This window comes from Camelina sativa, chromosome 20 (assembly GCF_030686135.1).
Source record: "Camelina sativa cultivar CO46 ecotype springtype chromosome 20, ASM3068613v1".
NCBI classification, from domain to species: Eukaryota; Viridiplantae; Streptophyta; class Magnoliopsida; order Brassicales; family Brassicaceae; genus Camelina; species Camelina sativa.
Genome location: NC_141899.1, coordinates 6,467,399 through 6,479,894, shown reverse-complemented (window position 1 = coordinate 6,479,894; position 12,496 = coordinate 6,467,399). Strand labels below are relative to the sequence as shown.

Here is a 12,496-nt window from a genome sequence, read left to right as displayed (position 1 = left end):
AAATCTGTATATATAAAAAAAAAGTTGTGAAAACAAAGAGGTGCGTGTGAAACAAAAAGGTGCGAAACAAAAAGGTGTGAAAACTAACAAGTGCAACCATTGAAAGCTAGGGGTACGACGAAGAAACATAATTGTTGGATCAAAACATTGCAACTTTTATATAAACAAAGAGGTGTAAAACAAAAGGGTGTGAAAACTAACGAGTGTCAACATGGAAAACTGGGGGTGCAACGAAGAAACACAATTGTTGGATCGAAACTTTGCAACTTTTGAGATCATTAACAAAGGGTAAGATCATTAATAATACTCAAAGAACAAAAACTCTTTTCAAAGTCCATAAAAATCTGTATATATATAAAAACAAAGAGGTGTCAAACAAAAAGGTGTGAAACAAAAAGGTGCAAAAACTAACAAGTGCAACCATAGAAAGCTAGGGGTATGACGAAGAAACACAATTGTTGGATCAAAACATTGCAACTTTATATAAATAAAGAGGTGTAAAACAAAAGGGTGTGAAAACTAACGGGTGCCAACATATAAAGTTGGAGGTGCAACGAAGAAACTCAATTTTTGACCGAAACTTTACAACTTTTGAGATCATTAAGAAAGAGTGAGATCATTAATCATACTCAAAGACAAAAAACTCTTTTTAAAGTCCATAAAAATCTGTATATATATATATATATATTAAAAAAATGTGAAAACAAAGAGGTGTGAAACAAAAAGGTGTGAAACAAAAAGGTGCGAAACAAAAATGTGTGAAAACTAACAAGTGCAACCATTGAAAGCTAGGAGTACGACGAAGAAACACAATTGTTGGATCAAAACATTGCAACTTTATATAAACAAAGAGGTGTAAAACAAAAGGGTGTGAAAACTAACGGGTGCCAACATGGAAAACTGGGGGTGCACCGAAGAAATACAATTGTTGGATCAAAACTTTGCAACTTTTGAAATCATTAACAAAGGGTAAGATCATTAATAATACTCAAAGAACAAAAATTCTTTTCAAAGTCCATAAAAATCTGTATATATATAAAAACAAAGAGGTGTGAAAACAAAGAGGTGTCAAACAAAAGGGTGTGAAAACTAACGAGTGCCAACATGGAAAGCTGGAGGTGCAACGAATACACAAAATTGTTGGACCAAAACTTTGCAACTTTGAAATCATTAGCAAAGGGTGAGATCATTAATAATACTCAAAGAACAAAAACTCTTTTCAAAGTCCATAAAAATCTGTATATCTAAAAAAAACAAAAAGTGTGATAACAAAGAGATGTGAAACAAAAAAGTGTGAAACAAAAAGGTGCGAAAACTAACAAGTGCAACTATTGAAAGCTAGGGTTACGACGAAGAAACAAAATTGTTAGATCAAGACATTGCAACTTTGCATAAACAAATTAAAGAGGTGTAAAACAAAATGATGTGAAAACTAACAGGTGCCAACATGAAAAGCTGGAGGTGCAACGAAGAAACACAATTGTTGGACCGAAATATTGCAACTTTTGAGATCATTAACAAAGGGTTTAATAGGTGCCATTTTTAAAAGATGGAGATACGACGAAGAAACACGATTATTGGAAAAAAAAAACTTGCAACTGTTGGGATCATTAATAGTTTTAAACTGTTAGATGAATTAATAGAAACAATCACATCCGCTAGATTAAAGTTGACCCCCAAAAATGAGTTTGCTATATATATATTTTATTTGGACTAAAGAAAGGTAAACTTTATTAACCCAAAAGGTTCAAAAAGTAAAAAATAAAAATAGACCTTTAACTGAAGACGACAAGTTCGAACCGTTGAACATTGTAGGATTTGAGAAACAACAAAATATACTCTTATGAAATGCTTCTTCTTATCCTACCAAAAAGTACGTTTCCTTCTCCGGCAATGTGCACAACGCTCGTTTCTCCGACCCGGCAAGGAATTGCACGCCGTTTTAACCACTTCGGGATTGAGAAAAGCTCCCAAGTCGTACCTTAGCAATGCGCTTTTCCAGTTTTATTCAGCTTCCGGTGAAATGGTTAATGCCCATAAACTGTTCGACGAAATTCCTCTGTCAGAAAAAGATAATGTTGATTGGACCACTTTGTTATCCTCTTTTTCCCGGTATGGATTCTTGTTTGATTCGATGAATCTCTTCGTGGAAATGAGAAAGCAAAGAGTAGAGATTGATGATGTTTCTGTAGTTTGCTTGTTTGGCGTGTGTTCTAAGTCAGAAGATGTGAAGTTTGGTGAACAAGCACATGGGGTTGTTGTAAAGATGGGTTTTTTAACTAGTGTAAAAGTTTGTAATGCCTTGATGGATATGTATGGGAAATGTGGGTTTGTGAGTGAAGTCAAACGTATTTTCGAAGTGTTAGAGGAGAAGAGCGTTGTTTCATGGACGGTGGTTTTGGACACAGTTGTCAAATGGGAAGGGTTGGAGAGAGGAAGAGAGGTTTTTAACGAAATGCCTGAGAGAAACGCTGTTGCTTGGACTGTTATGGTTGCTGGGTACTTGGGAGCTGGGTTTACAAAGGAAGTATTGGAGCTTCTTGCTGATATGGTGTTTAGATGTGGACATGGTTTGAACTTTGTCACCCTTTGCTCAATGCTATCAGCTTGTGCACAATCTGGAAATCTTGTAATTGGTAGATGGGTTCATGTGTATGCATTGAAGAAGGCAATAATGATGGGGGAGGAAGTAACTTATGATGATGTGATGGTGGGAACGTCATTGGTTGATATGTATGCTAAATGCGGAAACATAGGTTCTTCCATGAAAGTCTTCAGATTGATGCCTAAGAGGAATGTGGTGACATGGAACGCCCTGTTTAGCGGATTAGCAATGCATGGGAAAGGTAGAATGGTGATTGATATGTTTCCAGAGATGGTTAGAGAGGTGAAGCCAGATGACTTAACTTTTACTGCTGTCTTAAGTGCTTGCAGCCACTCGGGGATGGTAGAAGAAGGGTGGCGATGTTTCCACTGTATCAGGCTCTATAATTTGGAACCTAAGGTTGACCATTATGCATGTATGGTAGATCTTTTGGGCCGAGCTGGTCGTATTGAAGAAGCAGAGATCTTGATGAAGGAAATGCCAGTGCCTCCGAATGAAGTTGTCCTTGGTTCACTTCTAGGCTCGTGTAGCGTCCACGGAAAGCTGGATATAGCCGAACGAATTAAACAAAAGCTTGTTCAGATGAGCCCAGGCAACACAGAATACCAAATACTTATGTCTAACATGTATGTTGCAGAAGGAAGGAGTGACATTGCAGATGGTTTAAGGGGAAGTTTGAGAAACCGAGGCATCAGAAAGATACCTGGTTTGAGCTCCATTTATGTTAATGACTCAGTACATCGGTTTAGTTCAGGAGATAGATCACACCCGAGAACGAAAGAGATTTACTTGAAGTTGAATGAAGTGATCGAACGGATAAGATCAGCTGGTTATGTCCCTGATCTCTCTGGCCTGGTTTCTCATTCGGAGGGTGACTTGGAGGAACAAGAGCAAGCTTTGTGCTGTCACAGCGAGAAATTGGCCGTCTGTTTTGGGCTTCTGGAAACAAAACCGAGGACACCTCTTATTGTCTTCAAGAATCTGAGGATATGTCGGGACTGTCATTCTGCAATGAAGATGGTCTCAAAGGTCTATGACCGAGAAATCATCATTAGAGATAGAAATAGATTTCATCAGTTCAAGGGAGGTTCTTGCTCTTGTTCCGACTATTGGTGAACATATCGTCGAACGATATAGGTTCTTGAGACTATTTTTCATACGAATTTGTACATGAGACAAAGTTGAGCAATGAAGAAATTTTTCTTAGAAAATCTATAAAACGACTGTACTACAATTCAAATTCAAACAGAAGCTTTGCTCTGCAAAGGTGAAGACGTAAAAATGTGTTAATTTATGAAAAAGTTAGGGTGGTATCAAGTAGCAAAAAAATCTCAAAATCATGACCCAAAAAGGAGCATTATTCTATTGTGACCACTGCTGATCAGCGGGAAGGTCCAGTGTCTTCCTTATCTGAATCACCTTTGTTCCCAGAGTTCGGAGAGTTTTCAGCTGTTACCGTCTCATCATCCTCGTTCTGAAGAAGCGATGAGAATGATAAGGGGTTGTAAGTGGAGCTAGCCTTTTGTAAACCTTTGATAGCTCTCATAGCAGCGAGTGTACTCTTATAGATATCAAGATTTTCATCGCCGAGGGTTGAGGAAGTCTCGGCAGAGATTCTTGGGGATTGATTCTGATGTGAGCTTGATTGTGCTTGCGCTGTGCTGGAGGACTCAACAACTTCTGCTTCAGAGGGAAAGAGAAGCTCAAGATTGGCCTCACATTCACGGACTAACCTAGTAAGTGGCTCTGTAGTAAAGAAGGGTTGATGGAGAACAAACTGTGTGAAAGGCAAACGTAGAAGTCCACCTGTTCTTTTATCATACTTCTTCAAAATTTTGACGAGTCCTGAAGAGAGATCCAAGATGTATTCAGCATATACAGTACACAGTGTGTAATAAGATTTGGATTTTTTTTTTTTTGTTTGTTAATAAGATATGATGATACCTGCAAAATTAAGAGAGCTGTAGTTTTTTAAGAGGACCATCTCGCCATGAATGGTGACAAGGTCTCTGCGAATACCCATCATTTCTTCACTAAACTCGCTTTCTGAAGCGAAGTCCCCATTCCTACTGTTCTTCTCCTTAACTAGCTCGATTCTTTCCTTGAGCTCCTGTTTGCAAAGTGATGAACATACACAATTCAATCATGATCATAACAGGATACGTCTTGAAACAAGCAGAACCAAGAAGATGACCAAGGATCATAGACCAACCATAATACTTCAAGCTATTAGAAGATCTCGAATGTAAAAACAAATTATTGGTTCCACTATAGTAAGATATCAGTACATACAATCCAACCAACCACAAGAAGCCTTCACCAGGGCTATTGAAGAGAAGTACACACAAACAAGATCCAATTTGATTATAAATCATTCATCACTAGAACTAAAACTAGGGCAATTTTATTATTACCAGATTCAAGACTAATCAGAAAATAACCTACGGAATGATCCAATTAGCTCTGAATCACATGAATCTAAGATATTCCCAACTTAACTTAAAATCCTGAAGCTACAGTAAACAATTCGGGATTAAGCGGAGGAGGAAGAAGTAAAAAAACCTGTAATCTGATAACGAAATCTTCTTCCTTATCGACGTAAAAATCATTAAATTTCTCAAGCTCCTCGTTGAGAATCCTGACAAACGAGCCCTGGAGATCCTCGGTAGGCCTGACGACGCCGGCGGGAAGAACCAGAACGTCGTCGTCTTCGTCGTGGTCGTGGTCAGCGGAAGAGATGTTAGTAGTATCAGCAAAGACGGGGCGGGAAGAAGAATCGAGGAGATGGGAATCAGAGGGAGGGAGATCGGGGTAATATTTGAGAAGCTTTTTCAAAGGCTTATAGCAAAGGAACTTGTCTCTCCACTCTGGCAAAGTCTCTTCGAGGTGAGTACGAAACTCTTTCCCGAATTTCATGTAGTTTGGATCTGAGAGAGACAGAGAGAGCTTATGGAGATTGCGATGGTGGTGCAGAGCTGGATAAGAACGAAGGGAGAGAGAGAGAGATGATAAAAAGAGAGGAATCTTTTTACAGAGATAGAATCTCTGATGAAGTTGACGTGGATGCCTTTCTTCTAATATTCCTTTTTTTTTTAATCAAATTTATTCGATATTTATTGAATACTATATGAATATATATGGATTTTGATGCAAGCTTAATAGCAGATTTATTTCACTGGTTTTTAAAATGATCTGATATATATATATATATATATATATATATATATATATATTTTACTCAGTTACAACTTAAAAAGTATAACATGGTATTTATCTACTAATTATAATTGATTTGTTATTCATTTATAGTATTGATGATCTACTGTAGAGAATATAGTGCATTGGTGATTTGGTGGTAGAAGAAAATGTGATGGATATATAAGAATAAAAGTTATAAAAAATGATTTACGTAACTTTTTTAATTAATTTGATGGATATACTATTTGATGGATATACAGAATTAATTTACTTCAGACTATTGATACTTTCAAAAAAAAAAAAAAAAGAATTGGCACTAACGAATCGTCAAAATTATCATTAAAATTTCCTTCAGAAGACCAAGTGATTCTGTTCGATTTCTCCGGCAATTGAATTATAGTAGTACTAAATTCAGCAAATTTGTCGGCAAATAAATAAAATCAGCAACTTGCGATTATGCATTTATAAAATGACCATGAGATTTGATAGATCCATGAAAATAACACATAGTATTATATAATATAGTATACTTAGTATTATATATACCTTCTCTAAAGTGGCTCTTAACCAGATCGTCCACCTGATTGTCAGACGATGAACCTCTCACGGGCTTGAACGGCCATGCAGACCTATTATATACCCCCAAAAAAAAACCTATTCTATTATATTCCAATGTATAAATTAGATTCGTCTTTCATATAATTATGAGATTCATCTATATTTTTGCGTATTAATTAGGCACCGGATCCAGATTTAAATCCACTTATACTATTATTTTAGTATATCACTATAGCTTTACACACTTCTAAATTAAAAAAAAATTATACATGACTCAAAATTATTATTGGCTAATTAAACTGTGTGACCCAAGAATATATAGACATCTTTTACTAACTTTATCATACATAATACTTATTCAACATTTTGACTAGTCCTGAACACCAACATGTTCTAGCACACACAATACGTGACTCTTTACAACAACAACAACAAACGTTTTTACAATAGAAAGAGAATTATCAAAAAACATATTAAGTTTTTTGTTTCCCTTTTAGAAACGGCCGCGTCTCTCAGAAACGACTGTTAACATTAGCTAACGGCTGGCTAGTTTAAGTCGAAGCGGCACCCGTTTGTTTACTTTAAACCATAGTTGAGAACTTTTCAGATGGTGGCAAGATCACTTCAAGAGCATTAAGAATGTCAGCCTTGACGTCATCAAAGTCTTCAACACCAAAGCTGAAGCGAACTAAGTTGTCTTTGATTCCATGTTTCAGCCTCTCCTCTTGTGGTAAATCCCTGAATCAATTCCCATACCAAAAAAAAAAGTCTGTGTATATAACAACCATCGCTAATCACATTTATATCAAAACGATGATATAAATCAATGTTTTAAAGGAAATCTATATATACATACCAGTAGGACGATATGGCAGGTTGGTCCACGAGGCTCTCGCATCCACCAAATGATGTTGCAATGTAAGGGATCTTCAACGAATCGATGAACTTGATCGTAGTCCCGAGATCTCCAGCAACCTATTCGTAGATAAAAATTAAAGGAAAATTAATTAACACATATTTTAATTGAGATTTGTATATAGTAGTGTAGCTTGATCAAAATATCATCAAGCGTGAAGCATTTGATTATCTTATTATCTTTACCTCGAAGCTGACCACACCCCCAAAGCCAGTCATTTGTCGCTTGGCTATGTGATGGTCCGGATGACTAGGAAGACCTGGATAATAAACACGACTCACCTAACACGATACGATTTTAGCATACCCCAATTAATAAATGATGTCATGTGTAATAATACGTACAAACGAATGAATGTAACTTGGTAAAAAAGTATAATGCCTTGGGATGTGTTTCTAAAATTTGGGCCATCCTCAAAGCGGTTGAATTCTGTTGTTGTACGCGAAGATGCATTGTCTTCATGCCTCGGATGAGTAAATATGCCGCGTTCTGTTGATGCAAAGACCCAATTATCTTAAAGGTTAGAAACTATTGATGCATGGACGTATAAACCGAATCGATCCTAACTAAACCGAGACAAACAATACCTTGACTCTCAAAAACAAAATACAATTTAACAGATTTATATGAAGATATAGAGAACTAGAGGAGGATCGATCAAGCATTTTTACCGAATTAAGTGTACCTCCCAAAACTCGATGCAATTTGCGAATCTCGGAAACCAACTTGGTAGAACCAGATATGCATCCAGCAAGAACCTGGCCAAAACAGAATGATAATTATTTATCACATTTTTTTTTTCTTTCTTAACAAACACTAATAACTATATGGCTCTGAATTTCTGATGTACGCACATCGTTGTGGCCTCCAAAGTACTTAGTAGCAGATTGGAGAACAAGATCAGCACCAAGCACAAGTGCCTTCTGATTCAAAGGTGTTGCACAGGTAGAGTCTATGCAAACAAGAGTTCCTCTTTTGTGACAGATCTCTGAAACTAACTCAATGTCGACACATCGAAGAAATGGGTTTGTTGGTGACTCAGTAAAGAACATGGAAATCTGCAGCCAGAACACGCCACAGTTTTCAAATATTGTTTTCCAAAGTACTTCAGTCAGTGTACGTTTAAGAGAACTTATTATTATAAATTACAACACCTCATGCTTATTCACTGCAGCTTCAAGGCCAGTGGTATCAGCGGAGTCAATCACAGTCACTTGGACCATATCCACACACACACACAACAAAGGATATATTAACAACATCGATAGGGATGTTGTCGTGGGTTTAAAAACCCAGCCCAGCCCAAACCTGAAAAAAACCTGCCCAGAAAAAACCCAAGTTTGAAAACCCAAATAGGTTTTAGGTTCTAGTGGGTAAACTCGAATGGGTTTTTAGTTTTGTGGGTAAACCCGTGGGTACCCGAATTATTTATCTTATATGATGTATTTTGCATTTTATATTATATATAATTTTATCTTTAACTTTTTGATACCAAATGTGATTTATATTATGTATTTTGTGTATTTTACTATATCTGTAACAATTTTCAAAAATTTATAATTTTATATAATTTAAATAAAGAATAGCAAATATATTAAAGAGTTTTGTTTTAAATAGATAAAACAAAATTTATTATTATATATTAGATAAAACTAAAGTTTTGTTCATAATTTGCTTATTTCATATTAAATTTAAATAAATATTTAAAAATGAGAATTTGCGTTTTTAGTAGAAAAACGACATTTTGCAGTTTTGGCAAAAAAATATGACTTTTCAGTTTTGGCAGAAAAACATAATTTTACGGTTTTGGTGGGAAAACGAGATTTTCCAGTTTTGGCGGGAAAACGAGATTTTACGATTTTGGCGAGAAAACGAGATTTTGCGGTTTTGGCGGAAAAACGAAATTTTACGGTTTTGGCAGGAAAACGAGATTTTGCGGTTTTGGCGAGAAAACGAGATTTTGCGGTTTTGGCGGGAAAATGAGATTTTGCGGTTTTGGCGGAAAAACAAGATTTTACGATTTTGGCGAGAAAATGAGATTTTGCGGTTTTGGAGGTAAAACGAGATTTTGCGAGTTTGGCGGAAAAACGTGATTTTGCGGTTTGACGGGAAAATATAATTTTGCTGTTTTGGCGGGAAAACGTAATTTTGCGGTTTTGGCAGAAAAACGAGTTTTCGTGTTTTGTGTTTTTAGTAGGAAAATGTGATTTTGCGGGTTTAGTGTAGGTGATTAGACTTGACAAAAAAAAAGTATAAGTGATTAGAAAGAAAAAAAACCCAATGGGTACCCATAACTAATAGGGTAAACCCGTGTAAGACTTTATAGTTTTGGGTACCTGCCCATTTTTAACCCATTTAATTTCTTAGAGAAAAAACAGGTCCCAAAACCCAGTTTTAAGCATGGGTTTCGGGTACCTACTGGGTTTTTACCCACTTTTAACATCCCTAAACATCGAAATCATGCATGAAACAAAAGAATAGTAATGAAATTAAAGGGTTTCTTACAGTGATTCCCAGTTTGGGAAGAAAAGTCTCCATGAATTTCCTCGTCTCCTTGTAACAATCTGTGGTTGTGACAATATGTCCACCCTTTGGAACCAATGCCAAAAGCATAACAGTGTTTGCACACATCCCAGAAGTCATAACCAAAGTTGATTCAGCACCTTCAAGTGCACTAAAACAAGAACAAGATAGCATACACAAGGAATAATTGACAGAGAGAGAGGGAGATATACATAGAGAGAGAGAGAGAGAGAGAGAGAGAGAGAGAGAGAGAGAGAGAGAGAGAGAGAGAGAGAGAGACCTAATCTTGTCTTCGAGTATCATTGTCGTTGGGCTTCCATAACGAGCATACTCGTGACATACCAATCGTTTCTCCTACATAATTAAAAGCTAGGTTCGTTAACGAAGACTACATGCATATTTTTTATAACCTAGCTCATGCAACTGTGGTTAGAATGAGGATTCTCTTTCTCATTTATTATACTTCGTTGTTTTTTTTTTGTTTTAACTGTTGTAAAACCTCAACTGAGCATTTCATCATTTCATTTCTAATGATATAAAAAGAAATTCTAAAAAGAAAACGAAGACTACTCTTTTTCGGTTAACCATTGCCAGAATCAGTACACAACAAACTTTGTTTTTCAGAATTTCACAAATTTATTAACCAAAGCACATATACTTTTAAACCTCATTAAATTAATATTCACTATAAATTAATAAAAAAATTTGGTCCCGAATTGAGCCAGTATAAAAACTGACATACAATAAAATAATAATATAATAAATTTTTCGGAAATCGTATGTAAAAACATGGTCTCATCCAATATCTTAAATTAATAATAATATAAATATAAGAAATTTAATGAAATATGACTCTATTGTTGTTTTTCTATTCTTGGGGTTCATTTTTAAATTTTCTCATAAATTTTCTTCTCAAATCGCATCATCCAAAAATTGTGATGATAAATATTCTTCTAAACTCTGAATTTCTGAATAATTATCATTTTCACCTAAGTAATAGCCAAGATAACTAAGAAAATTCTATAAAAATATGAATTAACAAAAATATTTTATGTTTTACTAATTTTTTTTTCAAAACTATGAAAATAAAAAATATCTTTAGAAATTAGTAATTCGATAAATTAAACCACTATAAATAAATAAAATTTCATGGTCTCGACCTTATTAATTTATAAAATTTTTATTGTATTATATGTTCCATAAGCGGACCTTGAAGTCGATTAGCTCCGAAGTTTTCTTGAAGAAGTAAGTTGTGGTGTTGACTACAGGAGTCGTGACCGAATTCGTGACTATATCACGACCTAATCTTTCACCTGATTGTAAACAATAAATCCCACACAACAAGTATATCCCATTATCTCCGACTTCTCCATTTGCAAAATTGCCAATCTTTTCCAAATTAAATCAATCGTAAACAAAAAGAGAGAGATATATATTTCTGATATGTCCCCATTGAAAAAAGTATATCGTTTTAAATGTATGGATATTTAAGGTAATATCTAATTATATATATATATATATATGTTGAATATATATATATATATGAAACGTAATAAATATTTTTAAAACGTAATATATATATATGAAACGTAATAAAAATCGAATAAACGTAATGGAATTGGAAACAAATTAATTTTTAAAAAAAAAAACTGGAAACAAACTAATTTCACAAAGGTTTATCGTTTTAAATGTATGGATATTTAATGTAATATCTAATTATATATATATATATGTTATATATATATGAAACGTAATAAATGTTTTGTGAAATTAGTTTGTTTCCAGTTTTTTTTTTTTGAAAATTAATTTGTTTCCAATTCCATTACGTTTATTCGATTTTACCGGATCAGATAGAATCATGCATATCAAAACATATATTTCCATCCCAATAACAGAATTAGTAGAGTAATTAAGAGGGACCAAAACCGAGTTACTAGTTAAGAAATCATTAGAAAGGAGAAAAAAATGGTGGCGTACCAGCATGAACAGTCAGACTCCCATCGGAGCTCAAGAATGAGTGCTTCAAATCGTTGATGTCCTCGGGTTTAAAAGTCATTTTGTGAAATATAATACGAACACTCACCAAATTATAAACGAAAGCAAATTAGTTACGTTAAACATCATCAAGGAATTGGATGGTTAGAAATACGTTTAACATTAAAATCACCTTCATTAGTTATATAAGAAGATATAGAATAGAGATTACATGAAACCACAATAAAATACATATAACACAAATTGAATAAATAATCGAAAAGTAAAATAAAACAATTTTTAAGTTCTCTCTCTCTTTTTTTTTCTTTTTTTTTTTTCACCTTTTCTTCTTGGGGTTCGCTCTCTATTAGTTTCTCCTCTTGTTCTCTAAATCGATTAGATGATCGGTTGATTTACAAAGTCGTTATGATATATAGACATATTTATAGTTGATAAATGCAATGGTTACTAGCTAGTTCCGGTTATGAAACAGAATTGAGGTGTGTAAGCAATTTTATTATTAGTTACTAGAAAAATACCGCGCGCATTTACATGCAGATTTTATATTATATATTATATATTAAAAAAACTAACTTTCGAGGCACTTGGATTAAAATCCCTATCAAAATCCATTTTTCTCGTGCTTGATGCTTATTAACCTTTAATTAAATTAAGCCAAAAACTCAGTAATACCTAACCTTTTGAGTACGATTCTGACATGT

General features: G+C 34.6%; 2 protein-coding genes and 2 pseudogenes across 4 annotated transcripts in view; 2 read left to right on the top strand and 2 right to left on the bottom strand.

The window, feature by feature from the left end:
• Window positions 1-12,496, top strand: part of LOC104769790 (UDP-glucose 6-dehydrogenase 3 pseudogene) — a 94,969-nt pseudogene that overhangs the window by 46,995 nt on the left and 35,478 nt on the right. The window lies entirely within an intron of this gene.
• LOC104769779 (pentatricopeptide repeat-containing protein At5g15340, mitochondrial pseudogene) lies at window positions 1,788-3,816 on the top strand (annotated as a pseudogene). The gene has a single exon (XR_015593957.1). The product of XR_015593957.1 is annotated as a pentatricopeptide repeat-containing protein At5g15340, mitochondrial pseudogene (transcript).
• On the bottom strand, window positions 3,787-5,732 carry LOC104769778 (SPX domain-containing protein 4-like). Its single transcript, XM_010494064.2, has 3 exons — window positions 5,168-5,732; window positions 4,550-4,715; window positions 3,787-4,450 (listed from the first exon to the last, which is right to left on the bottom strand). Exons 1-3 carry the CDS (start codon window positions 5,519-5,521, stop codon window positions 3,987-3,989), a joined length of 984 nt encoding a protein of 327 aa, XP_010492366.1. The 5' UTR covers window positions 5,522-5,732; the 3' UTR covers window positions 3,787-3,986.
• On the bottom strand, window positions 6,862-11,856 carry LOC104772267 (cystathionine gamma-synthase 1, chloroplastic-like). The gene is made up of 11 exons (XM_087503562.1): window positions 11,778-11,856; window positions 11,010-11,113; window positions 10,081-10,154; window positions 9,778-9,951; window positions 8,432-8,486; window positions 8,132-8,335; window positions 7,949-8,035; window positions 7,659-7,766; window positions 7,463-7,558; window positions 7,218-7,336; window positions 6,862-7,099 (listed from the first exon to the last, which is right to left on the bottom strand). Exons 1-11 carry the CDS (start codon window positions 11,854-11,856, stop codon window positions 6,943-6,945), a joined length of 1,257 nt encoding a protein of 418 aa, XP_087359688.1. The 3' UTR covers window positions 6,862-6,942.